This window comes from Dermacentor albipictus, chromosome 6, assembly GCF_038994185.2.
Source record: "Dermacentor albipictus isolate Rhodes 1998 colony chromosome 6, USDA_Dalb.pri_finalv2, whole genome shotgun sequence".
Lineage (NCBI taxonomy): Eukaryota > Metazoa > Arthropoda > Arachnida > Ixodida > Ixodidae > Dermacentor > Dermacentor albipictus.
This window is the reverse complement of record NC_091826.1, coordinates 40921517-40941369: the sequence shown is the minus strand read 5'-3', so window position 1 is coordinate 40941369 and position 19853 is coordinate 40921517. Positions and strand designations below refer to the sequence as shown.

The 19853-nt window shown below is 46.9% G+C and overlaps 1 protein-coding gene and 1 long non-coding RNA gene across 3 annotated transcripts in view; one reads left to right on the top strand and one right to left on the bottom strand.

The window, feature by feature from the left end:
- The window catches only part of LOC139061008 (uncharacterized), a 122724-nt gene that overhangs the window by 42806 nt on the left and 60065 nt on the right, over positions 1-19853 (top strand). The gene's annotated exons all lie outside the window — the stretch shown is intronic.
- LOC139061003 (oplophorus-luciferin 2-monooxygenase non-catalytic subunit-like) overlaps positions 5647-19853 on the bottom strand; it is a 31800-nt gene continuing 17593 nt past the window's right edge. Inside the window, exons 2-5 of the mRNA XM_070540385.1 lie at positions 12501-12888; positions 10079-10325; positions 6939-7131; positions 5647-5890 (exon numbers count right to left, since the gene is read on the bottom strand). Coding sequence (XP_070396486.1) covers positions 5730-5890; positions 6939-7131; positions 10079-10325; positions 12501-12888 — 989 coding nt within the window. The 3' untranslated portion in view covers positions 5647-5729. The remainder of the gene's footprint in view (positions 5891-6938; positions 7132-10078; positions 10326-12500; positions 12889-19853) is intronic.

Sequence of the window (19853 nt, the reverse complement as noted above, 5' to 3'; positions counted from 1 at the left end):
AAGTTGTTGCAAGTCGACTGCATTGTTGCGCTGCACTCGTCTGCATTGTACATGCAAGTATCAGGACTTCCTAATATATGGCTAGAGAATCCATTTGCGCAGTTGGCTCTCATAAAAGAGTACTTTGTTATCGTAAACATACATATACCTTTAGCATAAGTGGCAGCTTGTAGCCTTCACTTTTCATCCTTGATCTCCGCCTCATTTAGTTCCATTTGAAACTTAAACCACGTTATTTTCTCACGGTACATGGCTACGATGCCGCCATTCGCTTCACACAAAGTATCATTTTTTTCGAAAACCAGTGGCAACAAGATTATATCCAGACTTCACATGCTGCGTTCCCTGCGACTAGATTTTTTATGCGAAGCATATTACGAGGGCTCAACCCAGCTCCTCAGGCGCGGCGGTGACCATGAAATCACGTGACACCGTGACGTCACGACAGAGGAGAAGTGGCTTTGGCTCAACTCTTGCAAGACGGGCTGGGTGGGAATCGAACCAGGGTCTCCGGAGTGTGGGACGGAGACGCTACCACTGAGCCACGAGTACAACGCTTCAAAGCGGTACAAAAGCGCCTCTAGTGAATGCGGTGTTGCCTTAGAAACGCGCTGTTTCTAAGGCGTGCGTCTCTTGCTCAGGCGCACATTTCGTTGCCACGCCGAACGCTGCTTTGCTCGACGCTCACCGCGTCCAATGCGGGACGCGTAGTCGCTGCCCTGTAGCCCATTGTCTTACACCCCTTGGCGGGTCGACGGGAACGCTGTCGCGTTCCACTCTTGAAGGCGAAGAAGTAATGCATGAGTTGTTTCTTCGTCTAGCCGAACCAAATATAGCCAAGCAACAGCAGTTCACCAGGCTAAACAGTGGTTCAACAACTAAAATAAAGGCTAGTATGCTTCGCATCCTGGGCTTAACCTTACCTAAGCCACAGCCATCTTTTGTTACACTGCATTATTCGGGCTTATCATTCCTGGCTAAAGTTTGATAACAATATAAACTGTTGTCCCCGGGTGTTGACACAGGGTCTGAAACTATTAGAGTAACTGATTCCGGTCACATCCGAGTGCGAACAGACGCAACGCCACTTGAGCATTGACCGACAGTGCTCCTACTTATTTTTTTTTTGTATTACAGCGACAGATGTTAAGGAAGCTTAAAACTGGCTTTGCTCTGTATGTCCTCCTTTCCCGTTACGCTATTGCTGTGTCGTGACGTGGTCAGGCCACCTCCGCATTCTGCGTTTCGCCCTCACCCAATATGCAGTGTCCAAATCAGTACCCTAGTGGTGAATGCGAGAGGAATCCGCTAGCATCGCGTCGTACATCTTTGAGGTCCCGATTTAAACGGAATTGCACTGTCCCCCCCCCCCCCCACACACGTATATGTGTATATACATATGTATATATATTTATATGCGCCGGAAGCAAGTGTTATGCTGGAAACCTGTCATAAGCGCCAGGTTTTCATAAACGCCACCTAATGACAAAGAAAAATAAAACTCCGCCCAACATCCCCAGATGTTTAATAACACCCACATAATCATTGTGTATGTATACTCTAGCGATGTTGGATGAAGAAGGTCAGTCTGTACAGAGTCATATATGGCCTCGAACGCATTTGAGGTATATGAGGTTATCTTGTTGCCGCTGCTTTTTGCACATGTGCAAGGTACCCTCAAGTCGTCCAGTAAAGGATTTTCTGTTTGGTCATAGTTTACAATATTTTTTTTGTTATGGTGAATGAGTGAATGAGTCAATTTTCAGAACCATACTTATGGAAGCGTGTATGTATATAAAGATATTTTGCTCCCACAACCACAAAAATTCCAGGCAGATATCTCTTATTGATCTTCAAACGATGCAAGAAATGCCACTGGGCCTTTCTCAGAAAACCAACAAGAAACTTTGTATATTTGATGTCATTAAATTCTCGAGATGAATGATACGTAATACCGCAACGCCCTTGTCATGGGTCATACTACCTCGTAGTTTCAGATTTTCTTATCACTAAAATTTCATTCGTGTGGCTCTCAGTTCAAAGAATTCTCTCTGCAGTGGCCTTGCATGCGCCTTTTATCCGCGCATTGTCTTTAGCGGCCGGTAACAGAATGGCATCAGCTATCTTGCACAGGATTGCGGACAACGACTCGAGTGCTTCAGCCATGATTCTTGCAGGCTACGGCTTGCTATACTGAGTATCGCTGTGCGACACACATCCACATAGCTTCATCAGCAATACTGTGAAGATTACTTGTAAGCTGCGGCTCTTTCCATCTTAAACAACAAGCATAAACGGTCTAAGAACGAATGCAATGACGTTCTCAGGTTGTTAGGGCACCCACAAAATAAATTACAAATGACGCGTAAATAAATTAAAACTGCAGTGTAGAACTGTGAATTTCGTCTTATTCTAGTAGATGTAACGCCACTTCGCAATGGAATGAATCACTATTCTACACATCCGTTGGTTTTTTGGTGTCTCCTTGTTTCGTATTCCCTATCAACACTCCCTGCTTTTTAAGCTAAGCGACATCATTCACGTAAGTCTCTCCGGCACTTTGAGTGCAAGTCAGGTATTGTGTCATGATGCATCCCCGTAGACTGTCACATGTCAATAAACATGGGCATAACCTGGCAATGGATAAGCGCAGCAGCATCGACTGTAATCCACTTGGGAAATACAATTCGAAAACAGAAGGGATGTCATTCGTACCACCTCACAGCTACAAGCACTGGCGAGGCATTATTCTTTCGAATGTCATTGACCCGATTTTCTCATTCTCTGTTTGGCAAAGCCACCAACCCGTTCGTTAGCCTGCACTTCAAAGGTGGCCTGACTTGGGCTCACTGCGAGTAGCAGCTGATTAAAACAGAATGAACGCCGTCAGGTTGTTGGGATCACGGTAAAACAATAACAATAAAGGGAGGCGCTGTATTTCAAGGAGTCAGTTACATCGCGATCGGAGCTTGCGTGACACTAGTTTGCGGTCTTTGCTGTCATTGTAGTCAAGGACCGACAGAGCTTTTTTTGAAGCATTCCAAGCTGTGTGTCGCTAGACGCGGATAAACGGCTTTGTTTTGTCGTCATGCAAGCTCCTAAAATAGACCATTACATTGCTATCAGTGATGTCAACTCAGCGATAAACAGCGTGTGCTATTGAGCTGCGCACGGCAAACAACCCCACGCCCGAGTTAAGGCGATTGTGTCGAAATGTCTCGCTCTTGAAGTTTAAGCGAGGTAGTTGAACGCTGACACAAAAGTAAACTAAACAAGAGAAGACAACGTCTATCGCCTGCGCGGTGTCCCACGTAACTGTACAGAGTGCTGTGCGCACACGCACGTAACATCGTATGTTGGGCCGCATGCAACACTGTTGTCGTATCTCCGAACCACTGAACACCCACAACAACATAGAAGTCACAAAGAGAAGCAACACGAAATATACACGTACGCCAAAGACATTACGCGGAAATACGCACGCAGACCTTTTCACCCTCCTAATTTGGGCTAGTAAAGATGGCCCAGCTCCAGCTAGCTGTTGAGGCGGAGAGTCACGTTTTGAAAGCTAAATGAGGCAGGCACGGTGGCACGCATTTACACGCTGGCGTTTTATATTCAATTCTGGTGCGTAGCATCCCCGATGTTGGTTAAGCCAGAAGAGAAATGTAAAGAAACGCGCTTGCGTAGTGTACGTATTCTCTCAAATAATCTCGCCCGCAAGTTGGGGGCTATCAATGCAACTCCGTATTGAGCAACTAAATCGAACTGAAGGAAGACAGGCAAGATTTTCAACGAGAACGAAAGAATACTTCACGTCCGCGCAGACCCGCCGTGGCTGCTGAGTGGCTATGGTGTTAGGCTGCTGAGCACGAGGTCGCGGGATCGAATCCCGGCCACGGCGGCCGCATCTCGATGGGGGCGAAATGCGAAAACACCCGTGTACTTAGATTTAGGCGAACGTTAAGGAACCCCAGGCGGTCGAAATTTCCGGAGTCCTCCACTACGGCGTGCCTCATAATCAGAAAGTCGGTTTGGCACGTCAAACCCCATAATTTTTTTTAGCTCTATACGGTGTTGTCATTTCGCAATTTCGCGATATATTGGGTGGTGCGGACAAGCTGCCTCGTGCGGCACGTTGCAAATGCTTCAAAGTGCGGCGTGACTGCCTCGCTAATAGGAGATCGCGAGAGCCGGTGTGTGGGTGACGCGTGGGCGCGATTAACCGCAGCCGCCGCCGACAGACCTCTGAGGCGACGCGTGCTACTCACGCGTCGTCTCGTAGCCAATAGAGACTTTTAGCTTGTACGCTATTCCGGTAAACGGGAGCGGTTTGGGCGGATTACCGGATGGAACGGGAGCGGCCGGAGCGGTGAAGCCGCCTGGTGTTGTAGAGCTCAACCAGACAAACGCAGAGCTAAAACTGCAGTAACCCACCATATCCTGCTTCGCTACTCGTGCAAATTTTTGGCAGCGGCGTAATTGTGAACACGATTACGCCACTGCCGAAATTTACACCAGCAGCTAAGCAGAATATAGTAATTAGCTCTGTGTTTGTGTGGTTGAGCTTTGCGCCACCAGCTGGCGCCACCCATCTGGCCGCTCACGTTTGCGCTCCCGCTAAACCGGCAAACCGCCCACGCTTGCCCGAATACCGGACACGCTAAAAGTCTCTATTGTCGCCGCACTACGCTCTCCTTCTCACGCTTTCGCCATACCCTTCTCTCCGCTTTCCTCCTCGAGTCTTCCATTACCCGCTGCGGCCCGCGTTCCCGTTCATCTTTCGCTGTGCTCGTTCGCTCAGCTACGCCGAGGTACGACGCTCACACTCGCCACAGGAAAAGACGCCTAAGATCTGTGCTCTAAACATTCATCTTAAAAAGGCAAGGCATTCACGATTACAACGTGGCTGAAAATTTACGCTACTTAACGAAGTAGAACACGCTTGGTTACTGCAATATTAGCTCTGTGTTTCTCTTGCTAAGCACCCGCCATGGTTGCTCAGTGGCTATGGTGTTAAGGCTGCCGAGCACGAGGTCGCGGGATCGAATCCTTCACCACGGCGGCCGCATCTCGATGGGGGCGAAATGCGAAAACACCTGTGTACTTAGATTTAGGTGCACGTTAAAGAACCCCAGGTGGTCGAAATTTCCGGAGTCCTCCACTACGGCGTGCCTCATAATCAGAAAGTGGTTTTGGCACGTAAGACCCAATATATTATTGTTATTCTCTTGCTAAGCTCCGTGACATTAGGAAGCGCCACCAATCAGGCCGCTCACATTTATGCTTCGGCTAACGCGGTAACCGCTTGCGCAAACCGGAATGCCGGGCACGCTAAAACTCTCTATTGCCAGGCGGTGGCAGTCGTATATCGATGGAGACGAAACGCAAGAACGCCGGTGTACTTTGATTTAGGTGAACATATAAGAACCCCAAGTGGTCAGACTTATTCCGGACTCAGCATTTACTTCCGTGCCTCATAATCACACCATGGTTAATGCGCGCGAGTTAACACGAGTTAACACGAGTTAACAAAACAAGCATCGCAAAATGTTGCTTTGGATCTCCATTATTTTTTTTTCTTGCGCTCTGAGCATCAGCGTATCCTGATGCTCAAGAGGCTCCAACACCAGACCTGAAACAGGGTTAAACTTTCTTCGTTATCATTTATTCGTCATTTTCGCTGAAGTCCTTCGCTTTGGCTCATTTCCATTGTGACTTCGGTGTCTTCACGGTGTTCCACGAGGACAGCCGATGAGAGAGTTAGTCACGTTCCATACGGCCAGTCTACCAGGGCATCTGAAGTCGACGAGCATGAGCATCATCTCGGGCCGGTCTTGCAGGGTTGTGAGCCAGGAGAAACCGCAGCCGCGACAGGTGAATCGGTTGCCTGTGCCGATGTTGTAAGACAAAAAATGACAGTTTAGCCAGCAGGGCCAAGCATTGATAGCGATTGCAAGGCTCAGCTTTGTGCTCGGATTTCTCGGGCATTATTCAACCTATACGCGGGTCCGACTAAAGCGGATTTAATACGCGTGTGTGCGTCAAAATTTTTGGCACCCTTTACCCTGCCGTGAACATCGCAGAGGCACCACTACGCTGCTTGTAAAAATTCACGCCAGTAAAATTACGCCACTGTCTGGTTTGAGCTTTGATATTCTTTTGTTCCTTTCATATTTAATAGTCTGATAAGACTTGAGGTAAAAGCATGCGCTGTTTGTGTTATGTTTCACGACAGTTGCTTGTGGGCTGCCATTTTGAAAACTGAGGACAACTTGAGGCAAGAATGTCAGATCAGGTATCACTAAGTTTAGTCATAGAATAGTGCAGAAATTTAACCCGCAATTACAACATCGCGCATAGCATGGCATGGAATATAGCATAGATATACCGAAATGCATGCAGAGTCTGCATACATTGTTGGGCCTATCTTATTTTTCTTTGAAATTGAAATTTTAAAATATTTAGTCACATATAAAGGTGGCAGCTACTCCCTTCAAAACAACAGTAATAATAAGGCGAAACATATTTTTAAGAATAAATATAACAGGTTCATAAAACCTGGAAAGGAATTAGAAGAGCGAATAAATGAAGTGAACATATAGTCCTAGACACATCGGAAAACACACCGGCAAAAGGCGAGGACATTCGCTGATACACCGCTAAGTTCCACCGTTATCTTTCGAGTTTCCACCCCACTAACTTAGTAGGAAGGCAGGCAATAGGGAACGCCTTAAATGATTGCTTGTAGAATAGGCTCAGAAGAATCAGCACCGTACAGCATGTCTTAATGTCATTCAAAGTGTCAGGGCGAAAGAAGTCGCTTTTCATGAAACAGATGAGATAGGCTGGGACTACAATTTAGGTGATTACTGATTTTTCCGCGGAATCTGCAAGTGATAACGAAAGTCCAACAAACAACCACCGTAAGGCCTCACCTGCGGTGGTGATCCTGGCCTTGCCTAACTGTTTGTTGCGCTTCGCATTCCGCGCCATTGCTTCCATCAGAGGCTGGAAAACGGTGCGGCTGAACTGTTGCAGCTTGTTCAGCGTGAGGCGCAGTGTAAGAGGCGCCACTCCGAAGAAGGCCTTCTCCTCGATGCTCTCCAGTTCACCAGCGTTCAGCAAAATCTGCGTGAGATCACAAAGCCCGAATAAAATGGTGGCTCTCGTGGATCCCGTCCCCCATCCGGTTCAGCATGGTCTCGCTCAACGAAGTTTTACCACCACCAGAGTATTCGTACATGTAACTCTACGCTATACGTTTCATACGTAACAGACAATGCTACCTAGGCAAGAAAGACTCCTATCAGTGCTTGCCTTCACGGGCAAAGAAAAATAAAGTTTCACTCGAAAACGAAGCGTTGAAAGTGAAAGCGGCACCCATTATTTACCGATGCGTTTACCGATGCGTAAACAGCCAGCCACTGCGCAGTATAGAAACCGCACCCTGGCAGATACCAGGGGGAGATATTCTGTAAGAGTCCACCTAGTGGACTGTCCATTTCGGTCGCTCCTGATTGGGTGCAGTTGTACGAGCGAGGAGGAGACTACTGGGTAAATAAATAACGCGGTGACTTGAGGGGAAACAAAGCAATAGGCGCCGAGGAATTCTTCATAAATATTGAAGGACCATGGGAGAAATTCACGCACCGCGACATGCGTGCGAATACTTGAGCTGTTGTGTGAGTTGACAAAATAGTTTGCTATGTAGCAGCCGGCACGGAACACGTACTTGACAGCTATCAGCCCCACCATTTCTCTTACTGAACCACGCGTGAACCGGCAGCAGACGACGCCGAAACCAAAACATGAAGCAGAGAGTTTAGCGCTGGGATGACGTAGAACGTAGGAATGGGATGACGCAGGCGGAATGTAGAACACTGCCACCATGTAGGAAGCAAAAATGTGAGAGGGCGCATTACGTCACGCCGCCTGCCTGGGCAAGCGAACGATCCGTGAAGCCACAGTGGAAGCTCACCACGTGACCTGTTGCGTCGAGATCACGGAGCAAGAATCGATATTGGCTAAGACGCTTGATTCCCACTGGATATGCCAGTAGATTTTATTCGTGAATGACGCTCTTTGGCCACACCTGGCCCTTGCGCCAATAAACATCAAATACTCGTTCATTTTATTCGGTGCACGCTCGTTCAGCTGCCCTGCCTGCAGAGCGGGAACACAAAAAGGAACCGCGCACTTTGACCTGACGATCCCGTGTTGAGCCAACAGATTTGGCTTCAATCGCGTAGCGGTATGCTCCCTCCTTTTTTTTCCTTCCTCCATGGCTGCCACGTTCCACTACAAGAACTGATTGATGTAAGCGCGAGGGTGTGTTTACTTGGTGTCGTTGTGGCTTTACAGCGAGGTTGAAAGCACGTCGCTGTCGTGTCTGGGAGACGCGTTTGGTAAACGAGCAAAATCAACGTAGTTAAGCCGGGTGTGGGTAGAATGTGAGCAGAGCGGAGCGTAAGCAACTCTCTTCTAAAACTGACATTTATGTGCACTTCGCCGCGTCGTTCTCGCAGCCCCAAATGCATTGCGCGTTCCTCGAAGCGAGCTAACTCTCTACGCGCGAGCCATGCATCCACTGTCCATACAAGGGCATAGCGACGGCAAGGACGGCCCACGAGTAGACCTATAATTGCTGCAACAATAAAATAGCGTGTCACACACGGAAGAAAGGTATATGTATGTGTTACGGGATTCCATGTAAAAGTTAGTGTCACGCGTAGTTTCATGCCGCAAAGAACGGCGAAATTCTTTCAGGGATGTCCGGCACTTGTGAACCTATTTTGCTACAGCGCCAGCTGTGACGAGATTCTGCGACCAGCAGCCGCAGCGCAAAACTTGCTGTCGCTAGAGAAGCATGGCACGTCACATAGTGAAAGCACCAAGTGCCATATTACCTGAGTTGACGCAAGCTTGCGCCCATGTATTGCAATATATCAAGACGTTATCCCGTAGAAAGAGCCCCAGATCAAATGCAACTGCTGTGGAAAACACGCGAAGTGCGATTTATGTAACCAGACTCCTTGCGTGCTTTTCACAATGTTACCTGGAAATTGTGAAACGCCGCGTCTGAAGCACCCGGGCGATAGCCCGGGTGCGCCTATGCGACATGGCGGATGAGTCAGTTTGGAAATAATGAAGTGTGAAGCGTCCATTATTTCATTCATTATCAGGCCAATCGGTGAATATCAGCATCAAGTAAGAATGCGCAAGTCAATGCGGACAGAGACAGAGTGTCTGCATCTTCATCGGTTCTGCGCCTCGTCCTTTCTTCTTACACGGCACAGTTTTACTGGAAAAATGATGAGCGGTTCATGGATTTGTGTAAGCTTAGTCCTCCTACGTACAAGCGGCTTCCCTCAAGCTAACTTCTCTAGTAATGCTTTGATAAACGGATAACTCCACTCATTGAAATTTAATCCCAGCCCATTTCTCGTATATTCAGAATCATGGGATCGTACAGCTGCACAAAAGATTAGGGATTTCGAATTTATTACCTAGCGTTCACCTGTTTATATGTTGTGTATTCCACGCGTAAGGCCTGAATGAGATATGAGAACGTCGAAAATTTCACATCTATGATTCTTAGAAATAATCTCTTCACAAATATGAAAAATGCACAGAATCATGTTTTTCGTTGTTTTGGCGCGATAGATTTGCTAGATTTTGGTGTGTAGCATTTGCTTCTTCTGGCAGCCTCGTAAAAACACACGAGGCTATGACTAAATCATGATGCCATATTGCTTGAAATACGGTTTCAAACATCGCACATTTCGTACATGATATAATCCTGCATTCACTTTCGGTACCACGAAAAGCTTAAGTCAATGCTTATCTGTAATGCGTTACAGCCTTGTTTCAGCTAATAAAAGAGTGAGCTTTACATAAGGTGAAGCTATAGCTCGAAGTTAGCACCAATACCAGCACCCAGCTTCATGGGAATACAGGCAAATGCTGAACACAGCAAGCCTTTGCTAATGGCGGTGCCAAAATGGCTTTTATTTCAGTCGTTTCTACGATCAAGACACCTCCACACGCGTCCTGTTCAGCCTGTCCATGTGCTTACCTGCAGGTTCGGATGATGCCTGGGGATAGCGAACGAGTAAGCGGCCAACCTCTTCACGCGAATGGCTCGCAGCTGTAGATCTTTCAACTTGGGCAGGTGTCTGAAGGCGAACGCTCCGATGCTGGTGATGGGATTCTCGTTCATTACCAGTGTCTGCAGTGAAGGACTTTTGAACGCGAATGCGGGCACGTTGCCCAGGTTGTTATTGGCCAGGTTCAGCACGCGCAGTTTCTCGAAGTTGGAAATCCTGCGTCGTTAGGACGAGACGGATATTTCAGAGTGACTGAGAGATGAATGTGCTGGTAAGGTTTGACGCTGAGGGGGAAAAATAGCGCTAGAAACCCGGGGACGCTTAAAGGAAAGGTAGGAAACACATGCACTGCATTCGCAACAAAATGTTAATTCCAGAAACAATTGACATATGCCATGTGTCCAGGGCCTCTTCTGTGCTTCCCACGCGATTTGTGGCAATGAATAACCCTTTAACTGGCAGCTCAACAATATTGTTGACCTTAAAAAAACTCTGCTGACACTATACAAAGCCAAATATTATTCAGTGCCGTTCAATTTACCTTAACTTACGTACCTGTTCATTAAAGGTAGTCACAAAAATATCGAGCGTGAGCAGCAGCAGATTTTTTAGGTGTCTTAGCGGACGTGATGGTCATGTTATTGCTAATGAGAATATTTTCCCCTTTATTTAAGAAAGTTATTATTTTTTTTCTCCATTGAGGTTCATCTCAAGAACACACACTTACGTTTCCGAAGCAAGTACCAAACACAACTTTTGGACCATAGATTTGTCTCTGACCAGCTGGTCAACAATATATTCGACCTGCTGTATCTTACCTAGTTTGTAGAGAAACGCCTTGATATTTCATTTAGTATGTATTTGAACAACATTCACAAGAAATAAAGCAATAAAATATTGTCATGTGAGGATGTCATTCTTATCTTGCCAGTTAAAGGATTAAAAATGTGCAAGTTTCAAGTAGCTGGGCAGAACCAAGGTAATGTTTTTGTTCTTCGCTAGCAGCTAGTCATACTATTTTTGTATCTTCACTGATTGCCTAATTAGTTATTATTATTTAATCAACTTCTGGATTATTATATTTAGAGGAAGAGTGTTAGCGACAAAATTGTGGACCATCTCGGGAAATTCACGATCCAACTTTCTCTAGCTCAACAGGTCTGCTCAGGTTCGCGAATTAACGGCTTTCCTATCCCTGTTATAAATTATGTATACGTGATTGACGGTGCAGGTGATAATTCACTCTAGTGCCATGCTGAAAGCACTTTTCAAATATATCTGTCTTTTAAATGAAGTTATTTTCTTAATAGTACTCAGAAAAAAAAAACGAGAATGTCACACTGCGTTTAAGAGGAGTATTTGGGTCACTTGTGCAACCTTCCTTTTGTAAACAGCATCAATGTCAAGGGCATCCTTTTCGACCTTGGTGTAGCTTCAGCATGCTTATGAGAATGTTCTTGTATCTGCCGGGGCTAGAATTACTATATATGCTGTGGTTACTGTGTAATCTATTTAGAGTACCTATACCGGCTGTGCGACCTGGCCGAATCCGAGAAAACACGAAGTCGTACCACACTTTAGGGTGCGTCTGCTGAGCGTCAGTACATCACGCTTCCGATAAAAGTAGCACGTTAGGTTAGTGCTTACCACGTAGCACAGTGGTTAGCCTGTGTGGTTCCGTGTTTTTTTTTTTTACTTCTGGATGTGCATTACTTCAACCTCAATGACGGCACTGGAAAAAACTTCTTTTCATTGTCATTTCCACTACATCAGCTCAACATGATTGGAATGCCAGCAACGTGCGTTGCTAATAGCCTTACATATTGGTTTCGTTGAGATGACCACGATCGCATTACATCTGTCGCACCACGTGCAGTCGTCCATTATTTCTAACAGCCTCCCAACGACGACGTGATAGCCACATACGCTGAGAAAACAGACAGTAACACTTGGGGGACTATTGAAGTTGTTCGATGCGTATTGAGCGTTCACGGCAGCGTGTCAGCTCCTATAATAATGTTTGGCGCTTACTGTGCACGTGCATCGCAAATAAGGTGTGTTGGCTAAAACAGACGTCTACCACATGACCGTGCGCTTACGCGTAGGGAGTGACTTCCTGACAAGCTTTCTTGATACGTGCCGTTTTCAAGAATACCACGCTTCCCCCAAAAAATCGTGCTAGTCGTTCAAGAGAAACTATACATATACAGTCACGAACGACATGCATTGAAATTATCCAAGACAAGTGCAATGGTATGATGCCGAAGGCCCGTGATATAATAGGCTGAGCGAGGATGGAAGGACAGCTTTGGCGCAGTCATGTGCATTAAAACGTATTCCCTGTGAAAAAAATATTTGCGATCGAGGCGAAAGATAAGCTGTCACACTGACCCTTTGTAATCGATGCTAGTGAGCTGGTTCCCATATAGGCTCAACTCGGACAGGTACTTGACCGACTTTGCCAGCGCCGACAGCTCGAAGGAGGTCAGGTTGCAGATTTCGACGAACACTTTGCCGAAGACGTACTCCCCGAACGTTCCGTTGTCGATCTTGACGACGGGCGCTTTCTGCAGCCACAGTGCTTTGTGCGTAGTCTTCTCATTACCGCTGAACGCCTTCGAGAGTTCTGCCGCGCTCTTGGCCTTCATGCAGTTTATTCCGGTGAGGTCGCAGCTGCACGGACTTAGGGACTCTGGCGCAGGGCACGGGTTCAATTGGGCCGCAGCCAAAGCCGCGACACAAAAGAGCAGGACGCACATGCATGAAGCACGAGGCGAACCTGCAACAAAAAGGAGTGGAGCCCAGCTTTACCAAGGCCGCTGTTCAGCACAATCGATTAGTTTATTTATTTATTTATTTTTCTAGCTGCAAGAATTTTAGGGCTCAAAAGAAAGTGAGGTTGCGTTTTATTAACATTACAAGTTCTGTATAGTTATGAAAAATCGCATCGCATATAGATGTTGTTCCACATATTTGGGCTATATGGACTCAAAGAGGAAAAAAAAACACGACATTCAGCGCTTGTTCATATACACGTTAAGAGTACAAACCCAAAAGAAAAGATTTGTTTTAAAAAAAAAATGACGACTTGACTTGATTAGAAGTTGGCGCAGAAGAGAAGCGTCAGCTTGGAGTTATCATAGTGACAAGCAGTATTATATTTCACTCTAGCCACTGCTATTTTCATCGGCAACGTTTATACTACAGCTACCGTTCCTCTGTGCGAGGGTAGCTTAATGATTAACATGACGGTTAGTTACGTAAATTACGTAAAAAGGATATTGGAGGTTTACATCCTATTCAAACTGCAACAGTCCGTTCACATAAGCCAGATGTTCCATAGCTCCGTGTGCTCTCATTTATGAAAACTCGCCTGTTCATGATGTCAGCGCGAAGCCATTGACCATCATTTTTTTTTTACATTCAGCCTGTGACGTAACGATACACAGCGCAAACGGGCCTACGTCGTCTTAAATGTATGGGCCACTCGGCTACACTGAGCTGCTGACCTGAGCGTCACATTTTCACACGCTTCAGTGTGGTCTGCGAGGCTTACCAGAAGCTGCCGATTGTGACCGCGCATCGTCAAGGCGGGCACCACACTACCGGCACGAGATCTTGACGTCCGGCTAGTTTGTACGTGTTGTTAGGGGGAGAGTAAAGCGAACCAGTAAGTCATTTGTAAATAACAAAGCAATGATTGAATACTTTATTTGCGATGCTTCATCGCCAGCATGCAAGTTTGGCGCCAAAACTTTCAATTTATAGCGATTTTAAGTTTAGAGAAAAAAAATTCGAAACAAGCGAGGCTCACTTTTTGGCTCGTTTAGCATATGTTGTAGCCCCATATAAGCAATTTAATTCTAACCTGGCCTGTGAAGGAGCAGTAAGAATTTATGGCATCGTGCCTGATTGGACAATGCGAAAACTTCAAGGCAAGCTTGTCATTCGTATTGTTTTCTCCCCTGTTTTCTTGCTTATTAGGCCTCATATCATCATAGGAAGTATTTTTTGGTTAACACGGAGGGCAATTTAGTGTTATGTCTCAACATTTTCCCCTTTAATGTCCCTCTAAGAAGTAAAAGGCTAAAGAAAAAAACGCGTTTTATCATTTTGTCTTCTACCGCATTATGTTCCTGTTTTAGTTTTTAACAGGCCACCGACACGACGCTGACGCCAGCTATGGGCCGAGTCATCGCGGTACACAGTTTCACTGATAGATACATCAAGGACCAGTACTACATGGACAACTGCGCCACCACTACCCATAAGTAGTTGCAGTAGCCGTCATTGCAACTAAGCAGGCTTTCTTATCAAATAACACAAAAAAAAATAAGATACGATCACCATCGGAGCATCTCCCATCGCCCTTAAACCTGTGTGGTTCTCTGTGGGACTGTAAGCTCGCCACAAAGCAGAGCCATGTCTCGATGCCAGCACTTGTATCTACTTTACTTGCGCTTCAATAGATCTCAATAGAATTATGCTCAATAGAGAATAGTCTAGAGGAATTTTAAATCCCACAAGTAACGCCGGAAGAAGTAAAGAAAGCCTTGGGAGCTATGCAAAGGGGGAAGGCAGCTGGGGAGGATCAGGTAACAGCAGATTTGTTGAAGCATGGTGGGCAGATTGCTCTAGAAAAACTGGCCACTCTGTATACGCAATGCCTCATGACCTCAAGCGTACCGGATCTTGGAAGAATGCTAACGTAATCCTAATCCATAAAAAAGGGGACGCCAAGGACTTGAAAAATTATAGACCGATCAGCTTACTGTCCGTTGCTACAATGTATTTACTAATGTAACCGCAAATAGAATGAGGAAACCCTTAGACTTTTGTCAACCAAAGGACCAGGCAGGATTCCGTAAAAGCTACTCAACAATAGACCATATTTTTCCGAAGTTCATCCGAACAAAACTTAATTATTTATTTTCGATTCTGAAGCTGCCCAGTCTTCCTTATACCCAAGTCCAAAAAAATCGAAGGTTGCACCTACGCTTTCTATTATGCGAAGCATATTACGAGAGCTCAACCCAGCTCCTAAGGTGCGGTGGTGTCGCCTTCAATACCACGTGACACCGTGACGTCACGACAGAGGAGAAACGGGGCTCCAACTCGCGCCGTCGCTCGCGGCATCGCGGCGGTATATAAGCAGCTGCGCTTGCCTCTGCTAGACACTCTCGAGGTGAGATGCCTCCTGGAGACAGAGCTGCTTGTTGGAATGAGAAGCGAAGGTTGCGGCGTGCTACAGAGACTGATTTTCTAGGTGGCTTTGGCTCAACTTTTGCAAGATGGGCTGGGTGGGAATCGAACCAGGGTCTCCGGAGTGTGAGACGGAGACGCTACCACTGAGCCACGAATACGATGCTTCAAAGCGGTACAAAAGCGCCTCTAGTGAATGCGGTGTTGCCTTAGAAACGAGCTGTTTCTAAGGCTCAGGCGTGCGTCGCTTGCTCAAGCGCACATTCCGTTGCCGTGCCGAACGCTGCGTTGCTCGACGCTCACCGCGTCCAATGCGGGGCGCGTAGTCGCTGCGCCGTAGCCCATTGTCTTACACCCCTTGGCGGGTCGACGGGAACGCTGTCGCGTTCCACTCTTGAAGGCGAAGCAGAGTAACGCATGAGTTGTTTCTTCGTCTAGCCGAACCAAATATAGCCAAGCAACAGCAGTTCACAAGGCTAAACAGTGGTTCAACAACTAAAATAAAGGCTAGTATGCTTCGCATCCTGGGCTTAACTTTAGCTAAGCCACGGCCATTTTTTTTCTGTGTCGTCGGACCTTGTGACAATGGTTTGCAGTTGCTTGCTGATGTTGCGCAGTGGACTGTCAACCTTGCTTATCTCGGCCATAGTGAGTGAATAAAGAGTGCTTTCAAGGGTTGCAAGTTTGCTGGCCATGACAGCGACTTTAGCAGATACTGCTGTTTGTTCATCTTTGAGGCTTTTGACCTCCCCAGCGGTTGATTTTTGTTCTTCTTTAATAAACTTGATTTGTCTATAAGCGGCATCCTGTTTGCCCTTTAAGCCTCGTATTTCCCTTAATATTGCCTCCTGCCCACTGTCTAGTTTTTGAACGGTTTCCAACACAGATGCAAGCGTTTTTTTCCACAGTATCAAAGTCGGGTCCCGGGTTCGATTCAACGTCACCGGCGAGTAACAAAAGCATGTTCGCCAAGCCAGAACACAATCGTGAAATGACAGACAAGGCACGCCTAACACCCTCGAGCGGCTCCATTGGGCACGACACCGCTACAAAGCATCTATCGTCGCTTTTTTAAGGGCTCTCTTAGGCAGTAGTGCGTCTTGCAAACGTTTGCTTTCAAGTATTTTAAAATGTGATCATTCTATCACAATGTGTCTTTTGTATTCTTATTAGTACTCATTAGTCACTGCCATAACTTTATTACATATAGCTTTTATGCACTTTACAGAGATCGCTTCTAGGCCCCTTTACAGCTATGTCACAATAACTTAGGGAATTCATCTACCCACCGCAAACCCATCATCACTGACCTGGCACTCTTTGGTCATAATTGGCCCTTGCGCCATAAAACAACAAATTCATTCATTCGTTCAAGGCTATGCGGACTGAGACCACATTTCTGGCCTCGTGCTGCTGTCGCCTCGATAGGTGCATATTAAGCAATGCAGCAACTGATGACTCCTATTCAATTCACCAGAAGTCGGTATGGTCTGGAACATAGTTGCGCAGCTGGCACAAAGGGCGATAACAAGATATAGATAGCGTTGTATACCCTGCACAGGCCTCCTCATGCTGTGTTCTAACAATATTTGGAGACGGCATACGTATTGACCCAGCGCAGCACGCAACATAACTTTTGCTTCGCAGCGTAATGAGCGCCCTGATGGCTACCAGACGTCTCACAACGCTGACATGGAGTTACTGTACATGGCTCCCGCAGTTACACTGACATAGCGAGGGGCGCCGCCAGCGGCGTTGTAGGCGTCATACCTCATTGGTGCACGAACTGAGACTGAAGAGAAAAGAAAAACACTACAGGTGCTTTTGTACCGCTTTGAAGCATCGAACTCGTGGCTGAGTGGTAGCGTCTTCGTCTCACACTCCGGAGACCCTGATTCGATTCCTACCCAGCCCATCTTGCAAGTTTTTTTTTATTCATGAAGTGCCTGCTGGGATTTATCGCTCACGGCCAACGCCGCTGACGCCGACACCGACGACACCGGCTTTTCTGCGACACGAGCTTCTTAATGCTGTCGCGTTAATAACCACCCGCGTTTCTATCTTGAGGTCTGTTCAGATCGGACCACCACGTGCAAGCAGACGCACACGTGTTTTTGCGCACGACATTCATGCCAGCTGCGGAAGCTAGAACGCTGCCCTGGCTTCGCTGCAGAGCCGACTGAGCAGAAGGCGATGGCGCGTCTGCTCGGCTTCGTCGTTTCTGCATCGCCACGCATCGATCATAACACGCCGGCGGAGAAAGCGTCACCTCCGGCGTCAGTAAAATCGATATTGCAATAATGAGATATTTTGTGCGTGTATGTCTGTGGCGGGAATGCAAAAGGTAATGGCCGCGGTGTGGTGGACAGCGTTCCCTCATAATTGTCGTCTTCGACGGGTGGCATTTCACTGTTGCTTCTCGAAGTGACGTAGCAAAGTAGTTCAGTGTGTTTGCGTGGAAATAATTGGCCTGCACGAACTTCAAGCCAAGCTAGTAGTAATAGACACGGACGATTTGTACATATTGCTAACTTAACGCATTATTTATTTTTAGCGAAGCTCTGACTGCTTTTCTCGTCAAACAAATCGATAGTGTCCCTTTGAGAGCTGCTGTAGGCAAATTATTGTTAGCTGCCGCGACAGCAGATGATTGCAATGAAAGGGCCACGGCTAATGATCACAGCAGCTGCGATTGTGCGCCAGTTGCGAGACTTCAAAAGAATTCACTAATAAATAAAAAAAAAACAATTATGTTAAATGTATCATCATCCTACAATTCACATCTATATCAGATAGTGGACGTTGCAGGTTCAAAGAACAGGTTGAGATGAAGAACTGAGTTGTTAAAATAAGGTGTCACGGCCGCTGAATGAGGTCCACATCGAACATGACTAAACGTCGAGTGAGCAAAGTTCTAAAGATATAGAGCAAACACAACCGCAAAATCTTTGGAGACTATGAAAGAAAGGTGTAGGCACGTTATAATTTCTTGAAAAATAAAAAAAAATGGCTGTGACTTAGCTAAGGTTAAGCCCAGTATGCGAAGCATACTAGCCTTTATTTTAGTTGTTGAACCACTGTTTAGCCTGGTGAACTGCTGTTGCTTCTATGGCTATATTTGGTTCGGCTAGACGAAGAAACAACTCATGCGTTACCCTGCTTCGCCTTCAAGAGTGGAACGCGACAGCGTTCCCGTCGACCCGCCAAGGGGTGTAAGACAATGGGCTACGGCGCAGCGACTACGCGCCCCGCATTGGACGCAGTGAGCGTCGAGCAACGCAGCGTTCGGCGCGGCAACGAAATGTGCGCCTGAGCAAGCGACGCACGCCTGAGCCTTAGAAACAGCTCGTTTCTAAACACCGCATTCACTAGAGGCGCTTTTGTACCGCTTTGAATCATCGTACTCGTGGCTCAGTGCTAGCGTCTCCGTCTCACACTCCGGAGACCCTGGTTCGATTCCCACCCAGCCAATCTTGCAAGAGTTGAGCCCGGCTTGCAGCTGTTGTGACGTAAGTGCCTTAGCGGGAGGAGCCGGAGTTAGGCCGCAGTACCATCTGTGCAACCGCAGGCGAGCGCACGAGCTGAGACCCGGCTATGTAGCTACGCGGCCGCAAGCGAGCGCACGAGTTGAGCCTCCGCTTTTGCAGCTGTTATGACGCCATATGGTAGCTACGCGGCCGCGCGCGGCGCAGCAAGGAAGAACGTGGTTGTGCGGCTAGTATGCTTCGCATAACAATGTAAGACGAGAGTGCATCATCCAAGTCGCATTACATCCTGTCTCTCTTTTATCAATTCTGAATACACTTGGCATACCGAAGATTTTATGCTTCCACGGCCATCTTCATATCCAGCTTTCCTGGACACGTACCAACTAGCGCCCCAAGCGGCCCCGGCACGAAGCTAGCGCGTTTTCAATGGAACGAGCGCGTTTTTCGCGAATAACAAAAGCTGCAGGTCGATTATCGAAAAACGCAGGCGACAGACGTGTTCTGGAAAACAATCCACATGATCCAAATGCAGTGATCACGCTGTGGCACGTAAGAATTTTGTTCCCACAGCGGTTAAACGTTTAGCAATGGAAGCCTATGGAAACGACGAAAATTTGTACTCGATTTTCGAAGCACGAACGGTGCCTGTAATTAACCTACGACGTCTATCGTAATACGCAGTGCAGCGTATGTAGTCCGGAGACTCAGCTTTCGATTGATGCCTATCTCGACTCTCCACACATGGCGCAACACTGTTCCCAAAAGCGTTTTTTGTAACACTGTCGTGAAAATTTACGTGGTATCTATAAAAACATAAGCGTACCGATGGGCGAATCCTCGGAAGCCGTGGCCGAGTGGTTAGAAACGCGCGCACCTTTCGTCTCCCCTCGCGGTTGCCGCGGTTCGATTCCCGCTTGGCACTTTTTTTTTTAAGCCGCATAGGGCCTAGTTTTATAGTCTGTCACTAGATGGCAGAAACACAAAATCCAATATTTGCTTTCGGTTCTGGTTTTGCAGCGGCGCCGTTTTTTTTTTTTTAGAAGCCGCATAGGAC